The sequence below is a fragment of the Asterias rubens genome, chromosome 22 (assembly GCF_902459465.1).
Source record: "Asterias rubens chromosome 22, eAstRub1.3, whole genome shotgun sequence".
NCBI lineage: Eukaryota > Metazoa > Echinodermata > Asteroidea > Forcipulatida > Asteriidae > Asterias > Asterias rubens.
In genome coordinates, this window is record NC_047083.1 from 9370624 (window position 1) to 9391863 (window position 21240).

The 21240-nt window shown below is 38.4% G+C and overlaps 1 protein-coding gene across 2 annotated transcripts; it reads right to left on the reverse strand.

Annotated features, from left to right (window-relative positions):
* Positions 1 to 1203: 1203 nt before the first annotated feature.
* On the reverse strand, positions 1204 to 20275 carry LOC117305109 (tetraspanin-9-like). Of its 2 annotated transcripts, none has more exons than XM_033789856.1 (7): positions 20179 to 20275; positions 7045 to 7159; positions 5905 to 6096; positions 5190 to 5366; positions 3570 to 3710; positions 2985 to 3068; positions 1204 to 1343 (listed from the first exon to the last, which is right to left on the reverse strand). In XM_033789856.1, the coding sequence occupies exons 2-7, from the start codon at positions 7108 to 7110 to the stop codon at positions 1281 to 1283; spliced, it is 723 nt and encodes a 240-aa protein (XP_033645747.1). In that variant the 5' UTR covers positions 7111 to 7159; positions 20179 to 20275; the 3' UTR covers positions 1204 to 1280. The 2 variants fall into 2 exon arrangements, with proteins under 2 accessions (XP_033645747.1, XP_033645748.1); XM_033789857.1 differs by lacking the exon at positions 20179 to 20275 and adding an exon at positions 11623 to 11800.
* Between the last annotated feature and the right edge of the window lie 965 nt (positions 20276 to 21240).

Genomic DNA, 21240 nt, shown 5'->3' on the forward strand with positions numbered 1-21240 from the left:
TTGGGAAAAACAATATACAATCCCCTACCAAGGAAAATCGCTTTTGGTGTACCGAAAAATTAATTTTTATTTGTCCTGTCCGTGCTCCATACTTCAACTTTGAACTTTGGGGTCAGAACTGCTACTTGCTCATCAATAAATAAATCTCACTAACTATTTCTAAGCCTATCTGTACTTTCATTAGGTCGATGAGGGGACCTGCAGCCGATTTCACGAAACGCTAAGATTAATCCTATCTGGAGTTGGGACGAGGCCTGTCCTATTTTACGATGGGTTCAATGCTCCCTACGTCTAAGGATACAGAACTCAAACTCATCCCTAGTCCTAAGATAATCCTAAGTTAGGAAGAGTTTGATGAAATTGAAATCTGTACATTGACCAGTGATATTGACTAAGGTATGGCCTTGTATATGGACCATGTGTGATGTTTTTGTACAAACACTTTGTTGTTCCTCAAGGATCCGTTTATGGACCTCGGCAATTACTCGTGCCTACTGCAGTCCTGTATACAGATTTGTTACTAAATAAAGGAGGGGGCAAAGTGAGTACTGGTTGAATAAAATCCCTGATGAAGATAAGATTGCTTAAAAAGCGCACATTATAAACACAAGCATAGGCCTACCATAACCTGATCAAGTTAAAATGGACAAACAGCTAAAACCTACAAACTCACATCTCAAACTAAAAAATATATAATCCGTGATCCAACAATTCAAACCAAAAAGTCTCTGAGTGCATGACTTATGTTTGCTTGCATAACCTAAAAAAGTACTGTGACACGATTTCAGTATAAAAATAAAAAAAACAAAATTTACAAGTTAAAAATTTTTACTGGACTGAATTTTTTCCCCAACTAATGCTGCTGAGATAGTCCGTTTGATGAACTTCAACCCAAAGAATTGTTGGATCAGGATTATGTATAATGCACTTTGATTCTGTCATGCATATTATGTGTGAATAGCAAAAACGAGAGAGGGTCCGAAACCAGACATCCATAGACAATCAAACGTGTAGATGGTGTTGGAATACATGATGTTGTTAAGAAAGCCTATCACGAGGTACAACTTAAAAACTTTTTAGTACAGACAAAGAAATTCAAAAAATGTGCTGCAATAAAAAATCACGCTTAGCACAAAATTAAACTGCTTACCTGATAAAATATCTGAACACATTTTTGTTATTTCTTTTAAGATCTTTTTAGGATTTTTCAACATAATGATTTTCAAACAATACACGTCTGGTTTCGGACCCATCCTGCAAAAGTGTAACTGTGCTACTTTTTATGCGTAGCTGCCACGCTTAATCCCAGTGTACAGAACCATCGAGAAGATCATGCCGAGAATCTGCGGAAGAGGAAAAGAACGAGAAAAAAAGCGTTAATGACCTGACATACTAGCCGAGTATTTGTCGAAGGCTCAATAAATAGAAAATTTGCATCTGGCTTTTTTTCATTCATCAGCCACTATGAAATTAATAACATTTACTTCTTTTCAGTCATTAAACGAGGCCATGCTTTTGATCTAGACTTGGATTTCAAAAGCACAAAGATGTTAAAAAGAGGTGCTTACTATGTAAAGCAGAAACAGAAGGGTTAAGATAAGATAAGATAAGTAGGATTTGCAACTTTGCATGGTTGAAATACGATATTGTGGTATGGTAACACCATGTTGATAATCTTTAAAAGAGTTGGAGTGGTTCTTGGAAAGATCGAAAACGTTGAGTTGACTGATTGAAACGTCGAGTTGAAACCAACGGTTGTTTTCAGATCCACCCCAACTCATTTAGAGTTTGTCATTACATGGTGTTACCGTAAACCTTACTAATATTAGATAAAATAAGAATTTATTAAGCCAATGTTAAAAAGTTAAAAACCAAAACATCGGAAAGTGTACAATGTACCTTGAGCAATCTCTATTACAAAAACAAAATAACATTTTATTATAATTATTATTATTTATTGGACCAAAACTATGCAAAATGTACAATGAATAAGTATAATCAAGCAAAAAGCAAACAAAATAAACAAAAGAAAGTACAACGATATTTTAAACACATCAGCAGAGAAAATACAAAATATACATACAAGATGACAGATGACAGATGTTCATGTCTTTGTGTACAAAGAACCTAGCACTGATACTTCACAGATACAACCATAGAGTAAGGACAGAGAAGGAGTTACAACTAGAGCCCTTATCTTATCTGACACCAATTATCCAATTAGCGCACGACCCGAACCCTGTGGAAACCTATGGAGCCCACCCGCTGCACAAGTAAATATCAGCGACCGCATTCAGCCCTTTGTGTCCTATGTGTGTTACCGCGTTTCGCTGGTGTCGCTGGTATCACATCGTTTTCATTCACTGTCCTTACTCTATGATACAACGAAGGCGATCGCCTCCATGCCCTTGGTATGCTCTCGTTGAAATTTTAAATGTCCACATAGTCAAAGGGTGCCCTTTACCAAGGAGAAAATACCTTGGTGCCCTTGCCCTTTCAAAAATGAAGGATACAGGTCTAAAAATGGCTGCCCAACCAGCAGGGTTCAACTTCAAAGCTCTGCTTAACCGTAAACAAATAATGTGGAAGCAGGGATTTCTGTGCTGACGTCAAGCGTATTCACAGGTTAGCTGGGAATTTTGGATTGTGTGCGTGCAAATTCACGTTACAAGGCATTCTACGCTTACACAGCAAGTGCAGAAATTCCGTGCCGTGCAAGCGTAGAATGGTGATCGCGAGCGCAGAATTTGGCTGTATACAGAGCCATGAAATAGGGAAGCAGGGAATTCTTTGCTTGAAACCTCAAGCGAATTTCACTGGTTAGCAGGAATTTTGGCTTATGTTATTTCATCCAGCGCAGAAATTTGGCGCATCAGAAGCGCAAAATTTGGCGGTAAGCAGAGCCATAAAATTGGGCCCAGTACTTGCGCGTAAAAATAGGCTACTATGATTGGTCAAAAGGGAAGGAAGGGTTTTTTGTTTACCTGGAACACCCCAATGGCGAGGCCACCAGCTGCAATGTAATAAATGCGATCTTCCAGACTGGTGATGAGTTTTTTCTTGCAACCCTGGAAGAAAGAAAAACATCGTTACAGGAACATTACAGAATTGGTAAGAAAAAATGATGAAGATCACAGATTTACATAAAACTCAGGCATGCAACTGCCCGTTAAAAAGAAAAAGAGGAAAATGTTCAAAGACACAATGCAAGTGCGGAGCGAGGCAGCCGAACTGCCACGGGACATGATACCCACATTGGTACCCTAGAAAATGTTGAGGTTTATTATGCTCTTGGGTGCATTTTTAGGATGTACTAGGCTTATTTTACATGATTGTAGTTGTACACTGTTAATGCCAGGCATATATTAGGCTAAAAATATAAGTAAAATAGTTTTTTTTTTGTTTCTTTTTTTCGTTTTTTTTCATGTTAAAAAAAAAAAAAAAAAAAAAAGGAATTCCACTGAAACGCGGGAGAGTTGCATGAACTTGAAACTAATGATGATGATAGTCGAAACCGTCTTCAGGTCTTTTGCGTCTGACGACTTTCAAGTAAAAAAAAAAAAACTTACGTCCATGTATTTCTTGGAGGCTGTGTTTTTACCACAGCCGTCTTCTTGCACCGTACAACAGGAATCGGGAGTCTGGTTTTCAGTGAACATTGGGGAGCTTTGACCCCAGTCTAGAGAGCCGTTAACGCCACAGCACATCAGCTAAATATAAAAAAGGCAAACGACAACTAATAATATAATTCAATCAAATTTATTTCCATACTTTTTTTGTTTTTTTATTCAGGAGATGACAAGAGATGACCAAGCTAGTCAAAACAGTTACATCATTTAAGAACTTGCTCCGCAGTAGTGCAGTTAATAACGAGCACTATAAGCTGAAGTAGTAGTCCCTGTCGATTTTCTACCTTGCGCCCAGGTAGTGGTTAAAAAGCAGGACAGTCCTTTTCAGAACTGAGAAGTCTCCTAAAAAAATTTGATCTTGGTTGTAAAATATTTTTATTGTATTTTTTAATATATATATATTTATTTATTGTTGCAATCTTACATAAACAAACAAAGTATTTCCAGTTAACATCGGATTTAAATGTTTTTTATTTCATTCATATCTCGCAACTTCGACGACCAAATTGAGCTAAAATTTTCACAGGTTTGTTATTTTATGCATATGTTGAGATACACCAAGTGAGAAGACTAGTCTTTGACAATTACCAATAGTGTCCACTGTCTTTAAGTTAAAGCCAACAAGATACTGTCCTTTGATTCTACCTCCATGGTTGAACCGTTCTAATGTTTTAATGTTTTATTGTTAAAGGGATGCGAGGGCTTAAAAGGCAGTGGACACTATTTGTAATTACTCAAAATAATTATTAGCATGAAACCTCACTATGTAACGAGTGATGGGGAGAGGTTGATAGTATAAAACATTGTGAGAAACAGCTCCCTCTGAAGTAACACAGTTTTCGAGAAAAAAGTAATTTTCCACGAATTTGATTTCGAGACCTCAGAATTAGAATTTGAGGTCTCAAAATCAAGCACATGAAAGCACACAACTTCGTGTGACAAGGGTGTCTTTTCTTTCACTATTATCTTGCAACTTCGACGACCAATTGAGCACAAATTTTCACAGGTTTGTTATTTTATGCATATAATGTTGAGATACACCAAGTGAGAAGACTGGTCTTTGACAATTACCAATAGTGTCCAATGTCTTTAAAGGGATATTACTTTCTAATTGAGCGAGGGCTTTAATTAATATAGGTTTTCTCGGTAAATTTTGGCAAATGAGCAGCCAATTTAACCACCAAGCTATTCTATTTCGCGCAAAATCAAATGCTACTGAAAAGGGTCATTCAATTTCGTTTTATGATTAGTAAAATGTAATGTTGCGTCATTCGATTTAACAAAGTAATCATTCAATTGAACAATTTATCAAAGCAGCATTCAAATTCTCAGATGCTTCTTGAGGCGTGTGTGTCACGAAAAAAAATGACGATACTCTAAATTGAACAGAGTGCTACAGGAATTTGACTCGAATTAAAACGAAATGGAATGGCCGAATTCTGAATTTGAAACGCAGTAACAACTGGAGAGGCAAAACAGCTTTAGTTCGAACGCATGAGAATGAAATTGACTGCTCATTTGCCAAATTTGGCTGAGAAATCCTATAAAAGCAAACCATACATCGGATTGCAGGCGGTCCCAAGCGCTTGTGAGTCCGTCCTGACCCTCCTGTCCGTACCCCTCTAGCCCCTTGATCAAATCGTCAGTCACTGCCTTCTCCACCTGTGCCCTGTAGATGAAGCCAACGATACCAGCAACGATCTCCAGAACGAAGATCAGCAGCAGGAAACAGAAGAACTGATTGGGAGGAATAATAGTAAATAATAAAAAATAAAACACATTTACATCATGTATATAGCGCCAAATCCATTGTAAAAATGCTCCAACGGGCTTTACAAAAACAATTAGAAAAACATTCTTATTAAACCACAAAAAGCAAAATCACAAAATGGTAAACAAAAAATCCACAAACGTGATCATTAAAACAATAAAGGTACAAATATACAGACTATATAAAAAGCAATCGATCACAACAGTACGAATCGTGTAAAAATATAAAGATCCTGTAAAGGTTATCCTAAGATTCACAACAGAAAAAAACCTTACTTGGTAACAAGTAATGGGGAGAGGTTGATAGTATAAAAAATTGTGAAAAACAATGGTCTTTGACAATTACCAATGGTGTCCAGTGTCTTGAAGGGAAGTTATCTACAATCATTATCTGTGGACATTGTGTTTTAGGTCCTACAAAAAGTACAAAGACCCTTTAAGAGTTATTATTATTATTGGTTTATTAAAAACACTCAAACTTCGCAGCCGAAGGATGCGTGCTTACCAGGAGCAGCATGCAGGCATTCTCTTTGATCGCTCCGCAGCATCCCAAGAAGGCGACAAACATGACGATGAGGCCGGCCGCAATGCAGATGTTGGCTGCGTTCAGGAACGGGAGGGTGGGGAGAAGCGTTGCGTAACCGCCTTCACGAACGTGGAGAACGATACCGAGGGCCAGAATGGCGCAGCCGGAGATCTGTTGGGAAGAAGACACAATAATAATCATAAATGATAATGAATATAACTAGCTTAACTTTATAATAATTACTTTTAATAATATTCCTGGTTTGGCCACATAGTGAGATTGAAAAACAGCAGACTCCAAAACTTGCATCCGATTCCTACTTGAAACAGTAATTGGAAAAACATAGATGGGGTAGGCTTCGGAAGAGGTGGGAAGAAGACATCATCACGAACAGCACCTTGAGTTGAGAGAGAAGATTTGTGTAGCCAATGTCCTGCTGGTGCAAGATTGATCGATTGATTGAATAACAGCTACCTCTTGTAAAGCGTACTTCAGAACTGAAAGAGCTATTAAAGGCAGTGGACACTGTTAGTAATTGTCAAAGACTAGCCTTCACAGTTAGTTTATCTCAACATATGCATAAAATAACAAATCTGTGAAAATTTGAGCTCAATCGGCCATCGAAGTTGCGAGATACAGTAATAATGAAAGAAAAAAAAACACCCTTGTCACACGAAGTTGTGTGCGTTTGGATGGTTGATTTCAAGACCTCAAGTTCTAAACTTGAGGTCTTGAAATCAAATTCGTGGAAAATTACTTATTTCTCAAAAACTATGGCACTTCAGACTGAGCCGTTTCTCACATGGATTTATACCATCAACCTCTCCCCATTACTCGTCACCAAGAAAGGTTTTATGCTAATAATTATTTTGAGTAATTACCAATAGTGTCCACTGCCTTTAAAGCCGGTCTCAGGTCAGAATACCAGTCCCTAATGATACAAGGTGGAATGCTAGTAGTTCGGCTGGTAACCTTATTCAGGTAGGCATACATCTCAACTACAGTTTCTGCTAAGCGAACTCAGCTCTGCTTATCGAAACCAGCAGGATACCACCCACACAAATTGTACACACGGATTGCTATTTTGGCTGGTAACCTTATTCTGTTAAGCATACTTACAAAAAACAAAAGGTTGAAGAGAAATACAAGGTATTTCACACATTTTCCACATCCTTCCACGGCCATGTTGAATTCGGTTTAGAGTCTTGGGACGAGTCTGAGTGACAAAAGTAACCTGCAAGACAGTAAAAACAACAAGATAATTGACATTTTAGTTAGCTCACTCTAGAGGGCCTTGTTAAAATGATTTTTTGGACCCAAGACCAGTCTTCTCACTTGGTGTATCTCGACAAATGCACAAAATAACAAACCTGTACAAATTTGAACTCAATTGGTTGTGAAGTTGCAAGATAATAATGGAAGAAAAAAAGGGCTTGTCACACAAAGTTGTGTGCTTTCAGATGCTTGATTTTGAGACCTCAAAACCTAATACTGAGTTCTTGAAATCAAATTAAAACAATTTAGAGGAAACTATGTTTCTTCAGAGTGAGCCGTTTCTCACAATGTTTTAGTCTTTTTATTATTTTATTGAGAAATTACCTCTTTCTCAAAATCTATGCTACTTCAGAGGGAGCCGTTTCTCACAATGTTTTATACTATCAACAGCTCCCCATGCTCATTACAAAGTAAGTTTTTAAGTTATAAGTTAATATTTGTTTTGAGTATATTACCAAACGTGTACCTTCCCTTGAAGATTGTGCTTACAGTGGGTTGTGTCATTCACGTACCACACCCATCAAGTTACACCAGATGGAATTGTTTGGCAGCATATTCTGTTGTACAAAACTTATTTCACAATGGTGTGCAAGTTTCATTCACACAGTTGGCCTACATACATGACATACATGACATTGTACATTATCTTGCCCCACTTGGTAATAAAAGATTGATTGCCCCTATACATTATGTGCAGATTGCCGTTCCGGAACATTACCCACTACTGGCACAGCAGGTTGCAATCAATCATGCACGATATTATGAAATGCACACCACTTTCTGCACGCTCTCAGACCATACCAGTAATAATGTTTCTGTAGAAAAAATGTGACAATTCGTTTCGGTTTTTTTAAAGGGCAATGACACTAAGTCATGTTTTCCTTAAAAGGGCACTCTTTGAGGATAAACTTCTAATAGCATTTCAAGGGCACCAGGGCATGAAGGCAATTGCCTTTGTTGGCTCTGTGGAGTATCAGTTTCTACTGGAATACTTCAGGGGCACCAAGGCAACGACCAGGGGGCATGGAGGCAATTGCCTTTATTGGCTCCATGAATCAGTTTCTACTGGAGCACTTCAGGGGCACCAAGTCAGTGACCAGGGGGCATGGAGGCAATGGCCTTTGTTGGCTCCATGAATCAGTTTCTACTGGAGCACTTCAGGGGCACCAAGGCAACGACCAGGGGGCATGGCGGCAATTGCCTTTATTGGCTCCATGAATCAGTTTCTACTGGAGCACTTCAGGGGCACCAAGTCAGTGACCAGGGGGCATGGAGGCAATGGCCTTTGTTGGCTCCATGAATCAGTTTCTACTGGAGCACTTCAAGGGCACCAAGGCAATGACCAGGGGGGCGTTGAGGCAATCGCCTTCATTGGCTCCATCAGTTTCTACTGGAGCACTTCAGCGGCACCAAGTCAGTGACCAGGGGGCATGGAGGCAATTGCCTTTGTAGACTGTGTACATTGTGGTTTTAATTCACTTACTACCAGTAGGCCTACAGATTACAGTGCTAATAATAATTTCATAATGACGTACATGTATGCACTTGACAGCTAGCCAGACAATAATCTCATCTTTTGTTTGTTCGACACACATTTCTGTGAATATAGTTGTACCTTGTTATTTACAAACATGATCAATCCGTAGTTTTGTTGTTCCACTACCAACACAGGTCTAGCGGTACTTGGTACCCACTTGACAATATTTTATTGACAGTCGTACCATGAAGTGCCCTGTCTCATCCACAGTTAAGAAATCAGATTTGTATAAAATCGCAATTGTAGTCACTTTGTGTTTTTCATGGTTAATAGCTGATAAATTTTATGACAGTTTGCATGAGTCAGGAAACTCAAATTATATTTAAATGGCAAAGTGGAAAGAAAAAAGAAAAAAATGTTTAGCATTCACCATGGCCACGCCAGTTTCCTTATTGGGGGCAGCATGGATTTTATTTTACTTTCCCAATTTAAAAATGAGATTTAAAAACCATAACATGTCACTTGATACATCAGAAACTCAAATACTGCAAGTCAGAACTTAGCAAGTTCTGGTTACGTGGTTTTAAAATGATCGGTCAGTAGGGCCTATTAATCATTTACAGGTTGCATGTTTTTTTTTACGTTTTTTTTTTTTACTCAACCTACATTAAAACACCCAGTGTAAAGTTTGAACCCTGGTGCAGTCAGTACAAATCTAAAAAGACAAATTGCCAATTATTTCTACTTTTTTACGACACTCTATAGGATGTTGAAAGCCATCCATCAGCCAGAGGAAAAGAACAGTTTCAAAACTTCTGAGTGTATCCCTGATTATTACTACAGAATTGCCAGTCTTTATTATGGTCACTCACCCCTGACCCCAATAAAGCCAGAGCAATAGTCAGACTGAGTGGTCAAGCACAAAATGCCACACCCACTCTATAGAGCACCCTTTTTTATTGAATTGGTAGTCCTTTTTGTTGAATTGGTAGAAAGTATCCCTGATTCTTACTACAGAATTGCCAGTCTTTATTATGGCCAGTCATCCCTGACCCCCATAAAGCCTCAACAATAGTCAGACTGAGTGGTCAAGCACAAAATGCCACACCCACTCTATAGAGCACCCCTTTTTCTTGAATTGGTTCAGTCCAAACAAAGATGTCAACATCTACATTGATTAAATAACTGCTGTGAAGTAGGAATAATTGATTGGAATTTGAGGGGGTTAACTCAGTTGAACCATAGAGCATTGTCCTTTCTCTATGGTTGAACTGTCTATGAATCAGACACTAGTTTTTTTTTTATAAACAGCCTGCAAATTGAATAAAAACTATTTTGATCAAGTGAAACTTGGAGGGGGGGCCTACTTGACTGCAAAAACAATTGCTTCATATACCACACAATAAGAAAAAGAAAACGTCTCATTTATTTATAAAAATATTAATATTTTCTCACCCATTCAACAGTAGGATAACTGTCACCATTGACTTTATGGAAGGCCAAATAATTGAAATTCTGTATTTTCTACATCTGTAAGTATTACTCCAAGAACTACATGTATGAGGTTCGTTCTGCTAGATGATAGCAGAACGAACCTCATGGTTCTAGGAGCAGCCAACAATCCATACACAGTATTAAAAAAATGTGTTTGGGAAAACACTATAAAATACATGTACTGCGGACTCGCTTGATAACACTGGGAGCAATGATGCTGAAATTAATAGACTCACGCCACTAGGCCACTGGGCATTTGGAGTCCCTCATGTAATTTTTAACATATCAAGGTTGGTTTTATAATTTGTTCATTGCCAAACTGCTTTGGTGAGTGAAGCACTGACAAAAAAGGTCTCTTGAGGGCCACAAGTGAAAGCTGTCATGACAGTTACTCTTATCCCGTGGCTATATTTTAAGGGAATTTGTGTACAGTGTATTTAAAGGAACTGGACAAGTATTGGTAAAACTCAAATTCTTAGCATAAAAGCTTAATTGGTTACAAGCAACAGAGAGCTGTTGGTAGTTTAATGCTTTGTGGGAAACGGCTCCCTTTAAAGTACCAGAGTTTTTGAGAAAGTATTTTCTCACTAGAATATTTGAATTGAATTCGAGACCTCAGCTGAGGTCTCCGATTCAAGCATCTGAAAGCACACAACTTGTGCCACAAGAGTGTTTTTTCTTCCACTATTCTCGCGCAACTTTTTGACGACCAATTGAGTTCAAATTTTCACAGGTTTGTTATTTGATGCATATGTTGAGAAACACCAAGTGAGAATGCTGGTCTTCGACGATTACCAAACGACGTGTCCAGTGCCTTTAATGCACACAGTGCTCCATCGTCTGTTACAGTTGGTTGCTCAACCGCTGATTGTGAACAGTATGATGAGATAATTCACATAATGTGTATTATTGGGTACACGGCCAAAAGACGAAGATTACAAAATGATAATTAAGAGGAGTGGGTGATAACCACTGCCCTAACTACGGCATGTCTGATAATTTACGGAGGTAACAAAAGCCACTTTCACATGAGAGCAATTAAGCAAGGGTCCCTTGCTGAATTGTAGCATGGTTGTAAAATTTTAGAAAATGTACCTCATCATGTGAAAGATCAATATTTGTCTAAAGTCCAAGTTCTCTTGCAAAAACTCTTTCTACATTTTACAACCATGCTAAAATTAAGCAAGGGACCCTAGTTACTATGCTGCCGTGTGATTAGCCACTAAAGGCGAATGCATGGCCATTGCCTTGGTCCCTTGAAATGCTGTACAGTTGAAACTCCAAAAGTAAAAAAAAATAGTTTCCTTTTAATTGTCTTGATGCCTATAGAAGCAATCGCCTCATTTTTGCATATCAAGGCTGCTCTGGACTTCTATCAATAGAATTTTAAAACGAGAAAGTTAGTGTAACCATATAAGAAAATAGTAAACATTAAATTCTCACGTACATACCTGTATGGTTTAAAGATAATTTTGGCTGTTCTCAAATTCCGTGAGAATAAAAAGCACAAACAAGTTCAAGTTTGAAAGTCCTCGGCAAATGCCTGGATTAGAGAAAGATGTGTTGCTTGGTTGCTGTATATCCAGAGAGTAACATAACACGCTTCTGGCTGCTCAATTATATATACACACACAACTAGCGACTGTTACTGCCCTATGTATGCTTGATGCATCAGCCCATCCCAGAAATGTGACCTCTGACAAGCGTGGGCTAGCCCACATAATTATCAGGGGAGTTATTAAATTGGAGGGGGCGATATTTTATTGTCGTTAATTGAAGATGCGTTGGTGTAATAGAAATGGAGTGGAATTACCGAAAAATTTGATGTGAACTGTTTGATTTAATCTCTCCTTCCAAAATCAGTTTGTTGATTTAAAACATGAATTTAACAAAATGATAATGTCATGTATTTATTCCCCCCCTCATTTTTTATTAATGAATCATTCCATTGATGAAAGTGGTATTCTAAAGATACCATTCATGGTTATTTTCAGTGTTATTATTTTGGGCACTACATCAGGCATATTTATTTGGCCCTTGGCAAAAAGTAGAAACGATAGCTGACCTACAAAACATTTACAGTGTGAAGGCTCCAACAGCCAGACCGGACACTTCATGGAGGAGGCAACAAAGGCGATTGCCCTTCATGCCCCCTGGTCATTGCCTTGGTGCCCTTGAAAGGCTCCAGTAGAACTTTACAATCTCATAGAGTGCCCGGCCTTTACCAAGGAGAAAATGCATGGGTTTCCTTGCCCTTTCAAAAACAAACCATACAGCCCTGAACAGCCTTTTCATGAGTTTTTTAATTAAAAAAAAAAAATTAAAGGACGAAAACATCAGAAACCAAGTTTACAGGAGAAACTAGAACAACTAACAAACACCCCTTTTTCATGAAATGGATCAGTCCACAACTTAAACCAGGTCAGCTAGTACCCATTGCCCAAGGGTGCGATCCAGTGGGTGCAGTGAATGGGTTTGTGGGTAGCTACATGTATGGGGTCAGAGGAGAATGAGTGGGCGTTAAAAGGGTGCGGTTCAATCCAGTGGTTTCGTTGTTTGTTTTCCTGTAGTAAAACTTTTCTTGGTCATAATTAAAAGTAGAGCCTTGGAAACAAGTTTTTATCGGCCCATTTTGACAGAATTATTTACTATTTGGAGTATGGTGCTAAGCATGGATGATTTAGGGTTTTAAGGAAAGAGTTTGGTAATCACTCTTAAAATTAATGGCAATAAAAACTTATTTGGAAGGGGCTTCTAAAAAGTACAGCAGCTACCAATTGGTATAAAGCATTTTGAGAATCATGAGATACATGTATTTTCTTAGTGCGTGTTAAAACAGTTAATAATTTACATGATTATGTGTGTAGAAAGTTCCAGGCCTTGATTATCATCTTTGTTTTGCAAAGGGTCACAAAGGCCAAGACCAGGGGCAAGGAAGGCCATGGCATCCATGAAACTCCAGGCTTGAACTTTGAACTTCTCACTCATTACATTCTGGTCTCAGTAAATTAAATCCTGGTCCAGTAAATATTGTAACCTAAATTATAAATCTTGTGGATTTCCCCGTGAATTTGAGCCCAGATCAGTCAGGAAAGTACAGTATACCCTTAAACCAGATCAGCTATATTTAGTGGTGGTACACTTTCAGCAGTAGGAAAACAACACTAAACATAGCTCCTTTCTCTGTGAACAAAATGAATGAATGAGTGAGACCTGCATATCTTACATTGCTGGTCACTCATGGGTAACCCGCCTTTATTCCTACACAAATAACCCATTCCACTATAGATCAATCAAACCCCAATATCAGCCCAAGCCAAGGATTTACACACATTAGCATTTTGTTTATTACCATTATAGAGTAAGAACTAGAGGGCACGCTGGTGATGCTGCTTGCACAAACGCGATGGGACCGCAAGGAAACACGCGCGCGCCATTCTGTACGCACGTTGAATATGAAACACATGTTTGAGTTTGTGTTTATTGAATGCTACGCGATGCTGTTTTTTTAGCTTACAGAATAGCCACACAAACAGCCTGTTTTGTCAACTTAGAAAATGGCCGCCTGCAACCATCTGAAAGTACACACATTTTGTGCAACAAGGGTATCTTTTCTTTCATTATTCTCTTGCACGTTCGATGACCAATTGAGTTGAAATTTTCACAGATTTGTTATTTGGTGCATTTATATGCTGAGATACACCAAGTGAGAAGGCTGGTCTTTGCCAATTAACAAGTATAGTATCTATAATGTATTAAGGGTGTTTTTCTGTCGTTATTTTCGTGCAACTTCAATGACCAATTGAGTTCAAAATTAATGTTCACAGGTTTGTTATTTTATGCATGTTGGGATAATGTATATTATACCACGAGAGAATACTTTGGTCTTTGACAATTACCAATAAGGTGTCGAGTGCTAAGCCAAATGCAACAGAGACCCATGACCTCTCTGGCTGTTGTGTAATTGTATACCGAATAAATATACACCATGTACAATGTATACATCCAACTGACATTATTTCCTCTAGCCAAAGTGAAATAAAATGCAAACCTTTCAAGCCAGCACCACGAAAAGGGAGGCTCGCTGTTCAAACAGGCCAGTTGAGGGGATAAATCTATTTCTACTTCCATGGATAAACAGAGAAGTTGATGACCGAACCCTAACATGTAGTAGGCCTATGAGTGTGAATCTTTCAAGATGTGAGCCAAAATTAATATATTCTAAGGCAGCACCCGGAAAAGGGAGGCTCGCTGTTCAAACAGGCCAGTTGAGAAGATGATCAGAGAAATTGAAGAATACGAAACCCTAATATAGTATGAGTGAGAATCTTTCAAGATGTGAACCAAAATAGTATTTCTAAGGCAGCACACGCGAAAAGACGGACTCGCTGTTCAAACAGGCCAGTTGAGGGATAAACATTGAAATTGAAAACCAATTCATATAGTACGAGTGTGAACCTACATGTAAATAAGCCAGCACCCAAAAAAGGGAGACTCGCTGTTCAAGTAGGCCAGTTGAGACATAAGTCCGTTCATAATTGACAAACCAAACCCATAATATAGTGAGCCCTATTACGTTGAGTACAGATTGATTATGACTCTTCCATCTCGCTGCCCTGGTGGTAAAGCAATCAACTGAAATATTTGGTGAATAATAAAGCAAAGAAAGATCTGCTGATGCATGTACAAACATGGTCATTTCCGATTGAGCCTTAAAAATACTTAAAGGGTCCTGACTGTTTGGTAATGACACAAAATAATTGTTAGCATAAAAACTTGTTTGGTAACGAGCAATGGAGAGCTGCTGATAGTATCAAACATTGCGAGAAATGGCTCCCTCTGAAGTAATGTAGTTTTTGAGAAAAGACTTTATTTCTCACTAAAATATTTGATAAGAAGAGATAGAAGAGAGTCAAACTGCTAAATTATGAGACAAATCGTTGTAGCTGCTATGATAGCCAAGCGGACACGGTTGTCCTGGCAACCATTGTCCCCTGAAATTAACAAACTGTGCAAATCTAAACAAACTATCGAGAGTTCGGTAATTTGAGGGAGACGTTATTGCAACAAACTATCGCCAGAGCAAGCAAAATAACCAAGCGGACACGGCTGTCATAGCAACCATTGTCCTCTGAATTGAGCAACTGTGCGCGCGCAATTCCAAACAAACTGTCCAGCGTTCACATACTGTAGGGTTCAGCTTATTAAGTAGTTTTCCAACACCAATGATTTATCGATGATGATGTCCGGGAAAAAAATTATCTTTTTTCCGTACCCAAACTCTTTAAAGCAGAATGCCGCTTTATGATGATACAAGATACGTCTCCAGTAAACCTACACCCAAAGACAGATAGTGTTTGTGCACGAGTCTGTGTTATACAGTCCAAGGCTAAAAGCGGAGTGTAATTTATTATTAACAATGCAAGTAGGCCAAGGTCTCCGCTACTGATTCAGAGCTTTGTTATTCTCCTGCGGCCAACCCATTCACTTTAGATACACAAAAGTTAAAGCGATTGATTTTTTATTTTATTTTATTTTATTTTATTATTATTTTATTTTTTATTTTTTTATTTTTTTTTGGGGGGGACTTTTTTTCTTAACAATCCCAGTAAAAGAGTCAATCTCTAGATGAATTATCATACATGAGATTTTTTGAGATTTGGCGGACACTAAAAAAGTGCACTGTTTGCTATGGGTGTGTACAGAGAAATTTACCCCAACCGAACAGTGGCATAAAATGTAGTTTTCCGTCCACCTCCCTCGTGTACACCTCAACATGGTTTTTTATTGCATCTGGGAAATGGTCCTCAGTTTGAGAAATTTTGACATTTTGAATGTGCGTGGTGAGGAGGGGGAAGGGGTCTGTACAGGGTTTAAGCAGAGGATAACCCAGGGGTCTAAAAACCCTTTCACATGGCAGTAATTTAGCAAGGGTCCCTTGCTTTAGTTTTAGAATGGTTGTGAAATTGCATCTCGTGTGAAAAGATTGTTTTTACTCATGTCTCAAAAGCTACAGCCCCTCAGCGAGTAATGGGAAGCTTTGCACCATCATTATTTTCAAACCAGTTAATGTAACTGTGTGGACATTGTGTTTTGTGTCCTACAAGAAGTACTTAAACCCTTTGAAGTTCGCTTTCCTGAGAGTCTTCAGGGCTTCACAACCAGAACAAAATATGTAGAAAATAAAATGAATGCAACTACGGCACCCTAGCAAGTAATATTTTAAGGGAAGCTTTCTACCATCATTAAACAAACCGTGAAAGTTTATTGTAAATCCGAGGACATTGTGTTTTGTGTCCGTACAAAAAGTACCCAAGCCCTTTAAGTTGGCTTTCCCGAGAGTCCTTGGCGTCACAACCATAACAAAACATGTAAAAAAGAAAATGAACGTGAACGCAATATGTTGAAGAAACTCAAACATCTCCAGATGTGATGCACGTTAACATGCCTCTAAGGGTCATGTCACATGACTCAATTTACAGGCGACCCTTTCCAGGCTATCTTGATCTCCCAGAAGAAAAGGCACTCACATTTCAATGTTCTGATATTTTGTTTGTTGATCACAAGACATTTTTGAAAAAATTACCAGGCCTGATACTTCAGAGGCAACGGAGGCAATTGCCTCCGTTGCCTCTTGTCATTGCCTTGGTGCCCTTGAAATGCTCTAGTAGAAATTTACAATTTCCTCATAGGGTGCCCTTTGCCAAAGAGAAAATGCCTTGGTGCCCTTGCCCTTTCAAAAATAAAGCATACAGGCCTGAATTACTCATGTGCTAGTAGTAGTTAATTGTTACAAGGCCTTTACTATTCTTGTGTTTTTATTTTATGGAATAAATGAATGCAAACGCAATATGCTGAAGAAACTCAAACACCTCCAGATGTGATGCACGTTAACATGCCTTTAACTCATGGGTCCCTGACTCATTTCTACCAGGCAACAAGCCTCAGCAGCGATATCGAAAGTTACGTAGGGATTGAACAGCTGTGTGCAATCAATAGCACTTTGTCCTATTTTCAGGTTTGTATGACGCCTAACTTCCATGAGGGGAAAAGAGATGGAAAAGTTGTATTAGTACTAGTAACAGTGTGAACAAACTACATAGTAGGTGCTACATTTGAAATGTAGTTCATTGTGACAGTAGGACATGTGTTCGAAGATTTTGTCCTATTTTTAGTTTTGTATGACGCCTAACTTCCAAGAGGGGAAAAGAGACGGACAAGTTGTACAAATGTAATTCGTTTTGACAGAAGGACATGTGATTAAATATATGGTTACCAGCCAAACTACGCTTTTTAGGGACAGGGTCAAAAACACACAATCTGTGACTGGTATTCTGTCCGTTTCTGCTAAGCAGGAATTTGTTAGTATTCTGTGCTTTAAGCAGCTCTATTAAACTTGGCCCAGGCCTGAAGTGGTAACCGTTAAAAGAGAGTAAACCACCCAAACTCCCCTCACTGAGTCAGCTCGCTAGACGATCTGTACATGTAGGCCTACATGTTGAGCCATATGGAACTACTTGACTGTGTCCTGACTACCAAACTACTGACCCATATCGCGGGGATGATATAATTTACATTAAACATGTTAAAAGGAAGGTACACGTTTGGTAATTACTAATAACAAATATTTTACTGACATTTTCACGGAGTGACAATGATAAATAAACGGTTAAATTAACAGTAACAAATACATCCCCATATAGTTTCACGTCATACAATGTTACTGACTAGAAAATAAGTCAGAACAAAACAAAATATACTTGGTTTGGATTGAAATAAAATACTTTGCTGTTTCTGTGGAAATGATTAAGTCGGTTGACACCGGAAACTGAGCTTATTTTGACCAACCTAAATCCTTCTCCAAAATAAGGCCAATCACGTTATAGCCTCCTACCTTTTAAAAAAAAAAAGGAAGGCGGGCTTCACAAAGAAGATTTTGACCGGCCGGGCTATTTTTCAAAATATTTGTCACTTTCCTCTGAGATCATTAAAAAGTAAGCTCTTTTTTGTTTTTAAAAGGAGGCGGCCTCTAACAAGGAACAAGTTTTTTTGTTTGTTGCCTAAATTGCACAATACAGAACAAAATTAGAACTCCAGACTCATCACGGATGTGGTTAAAAATACTACAATCACGTACCATCATTTCCCTCTCTAAACAGATGATTGGTAATAAACATTAACCCCTCCCATAGCAACACTAGAAACTAAACCAAGGCCAGACACTTAATCAACATGTTCATTTCCTGTATTTGCTCACTCTCCTTGAAGTTGCCCATTAAAGACACAGAACACTATTGGTTATTGTCAAAGACCAGTCTTCTCACTTGGTGTATCTCAACATATCCCTAGATGCATAAAATAACAAACCTATGAAAATTTGATTTTATGAGCTCAATCGGTTATCAAAGTTGCGAAATAATAATAAAAGAAAAAACACTCTTGTCACCTGAAGTTGTGTGCTTTCAGATGCTTGATTTCGAGAACTCAAATTCTAAATCTGAGGTCTCAAAATTAAATTCGTGGAAAATTGCTTCTTTCTCGAAAACTACGTTACTTCTAAGGGAGCCGCTTCTCTGTTTTATACTATCAACGGTTGCAACCTCTCCCCATTACTCATTACCAAGTGAGATTTTATGCTAATAACTATTTTGAGTAATTAGCAATAGTATCCAATGCCTTTAATCAACAGTTCACTTCATGCTCACACGCCTCAAAGTTGCGCTTTAAAGAACTATTAATTGGAAATTTCTGCAAAGAACATTAACCTAATGCAAGTAATGTGAACATTAACATACTATATTATTTTGTGCAAGTTTTTGTAAAAACTATTGGTGTTTTACAATGGGTCCTAGATATCACAAACTTATAATTTAATAATTGTGTCTGACCATGAAGTATGATTAGAAGGCCTTCATGTACCAAGAATATGTTGTTGCTATGTAGATGGGTATAGATTGGTTGTCATGGGCAACAGTAATAGAACAATGTTTGCCATGGTTACAGTACCACCAGGCCTGCTGTATGCATTGTTTTTGAAAGGTCAAGGGCACCAAGGCATGATGAAGGAAGAACCCTATGAGGAAGTTGTAAGTTTCTACTGAGCATTTAAATTTAAGCATAGCTCCGAGGCAATTACCAGCAGGGGGCATCTCTAGAGGAAATTGCCTTTTTGATGCATCGCCATCGTCTGTTTGATTGATATAGCCTTTTTATATAGGAATGGTGTGGTCTGTGGATATTGATGACTGATGTAAATACATGTAAGCTCTACTTTATATAGCCTAAAATATCAGCATTGTAAACCTAGACACTAGGTCCTAGTAAACTGTATGAATGAATATGGGAGGGGCCGGGGGGGGGGGGGGTAATAAGCTACGTACATTATAAATAATAATAATTTGAACAGCAGATGGACTATGGTCATGGAGGAAAGACAACACTTACAGTTACACTTAAGGTTTGATGGGATATTTAATATTGTTGGCTTATGCCTTTTAACACCCCATATCCATTTTTATTCAGGTATTTGTCGAAGCTGTTTTTGAACTGATTGGTTGTCTTGGCTTTGACCACTTTGGCTGGGAGTCTGTTCCAGTTATCTACCACTCGTTGTGTGAAGAAGTGTTTTCTGAGATTGAGCCCTTTGTTTAGCCTTCTTTTGAAGAGCTTCAATACATTCCTCCATTATTTAAACTGGGCTTTGAATCTAAGATAACTACTATACACGGCACATTTTCATATCTTAGAGTTGACGTAAGTCATTTCGCCTGGGTCTCAAAACCCCCAAACCCGGCATCAGCACTGCCCCTGGTCTCCATGACTGACGCAGTGTGGCTCCCGGTTCCGCACGCACCCAACCAACACCTTCAATTCAACGGTGATTGGTAATTTGTATTAACAAAATTTGACCATTTTTACAAGAAATAAACACACTCTTAACTAACCCACGGAATCAGAAATATAAATTGTACAAGAAACTTAGCTCTACGTAGAAAACAAACTCTTACCTGCCTGCCAAAATAGCACTTTCCCGGAGCAAACGTTTGTTGTGACAGCGTCAAAATCCACTTGAAAGCGAGATGGAGGGGCTAGAACGCATGCGCACAAAACAACTTTCACACACGTCCAAACAACACACGTGTTGTATTTGTTTTGGACACACCCAAATAATATTTTGTAAAAAGAAATTGAGAAAGACAGTTAATTGTTACAACTGCCCTTGAATTTTGTTTATGACTTGATTATTGTTTATTTATTATGCATTATTACTTGCAGAGGAGGAAATATAGAGAACCTGAACATGTTAATTTGGGTTATTTATCTACATCAGTCTAAATTTATTCCTCCATGGTCTACCAAGCTTTCTGAGAAGATTGATTATGGGTGTGGGGGGGGGGGGGGGGGGGGGGGGGGGGGGGAGGGGGTCCGTTTTCAGAAGTGCTTGAACGCCAACAGAGGGCGCTGTGTAGTTTCTTAACGGTCTCTGTTGTGTGGTTGTGTGCACAAAATCCCTTAGTAACTTATACTATGCTAAACATGTTAAAAAACACTTAACAAATATTTTAAGTTTCTCAGCCTCTTGATAACCAATCAGACATATTTTTAGACAACTAAACTTCAAATTTTCTTTCAATTCTGGTAGGTCAACTGTTTGGAACTTAAGGTTGCTAATTACCCAAGAAAACAAAGATCCCCCCCGACCATGTCTTTTCCCAAACCGACTCGCCGCCAGTTTCCACGAGGCATTCAAAGCCTAAATTTATCATTGGAATTTGAGTATTTTTACAGGCAACAAATCATTCTGAAACCTCTTTAGCCCACAATTAATAACTTTGGACACTAAAGGAACTGCACAAGAGGACATTTTTGTTTTACAAAAAGTTCAAATTTATTTATTTACTCAAGTTTGTCTCTTACAAACGGCTTAATTAGAAAATTAAACATGATATTTTGGCCTTAGGGGAAATAATTTTTATTGGATAATTTAGTTTGTGAACAACATAAAAATGACAGGCATTATAATCCCTTTTGGCTATGTACATGTATTTACCTAAGCTGGGCCCAATTGC

What these genes read in the sequence shown, in the direction of transcription:
- LOC117305109 (XM_033789856.1), bottom strand. Translation starts at nt 7,110, where the DNA reads ATGGCCGTGGAAGGATGTGGAAAATGTGTGAAATACCTTGTATTTCTC. An exon ending in TCTTCAACCTTTTGTTTTTT is followed by an intron (nt 6,097 to 7,044) that starts GTAAGTATGCTT and finishes TCTTCCCAACAG; the next exon opens with ATCTCCGGCTGCGCCATTCT. An exon ending in CCTCCAAGAAATACATGGAC is followed by an intron (nt 3,069 to 3,569) that starts GTAAGTTTTTTT and finishes TCTTTCTTCCAG; the next exon opens with GGTTGCAAGAAAAAACTCAT.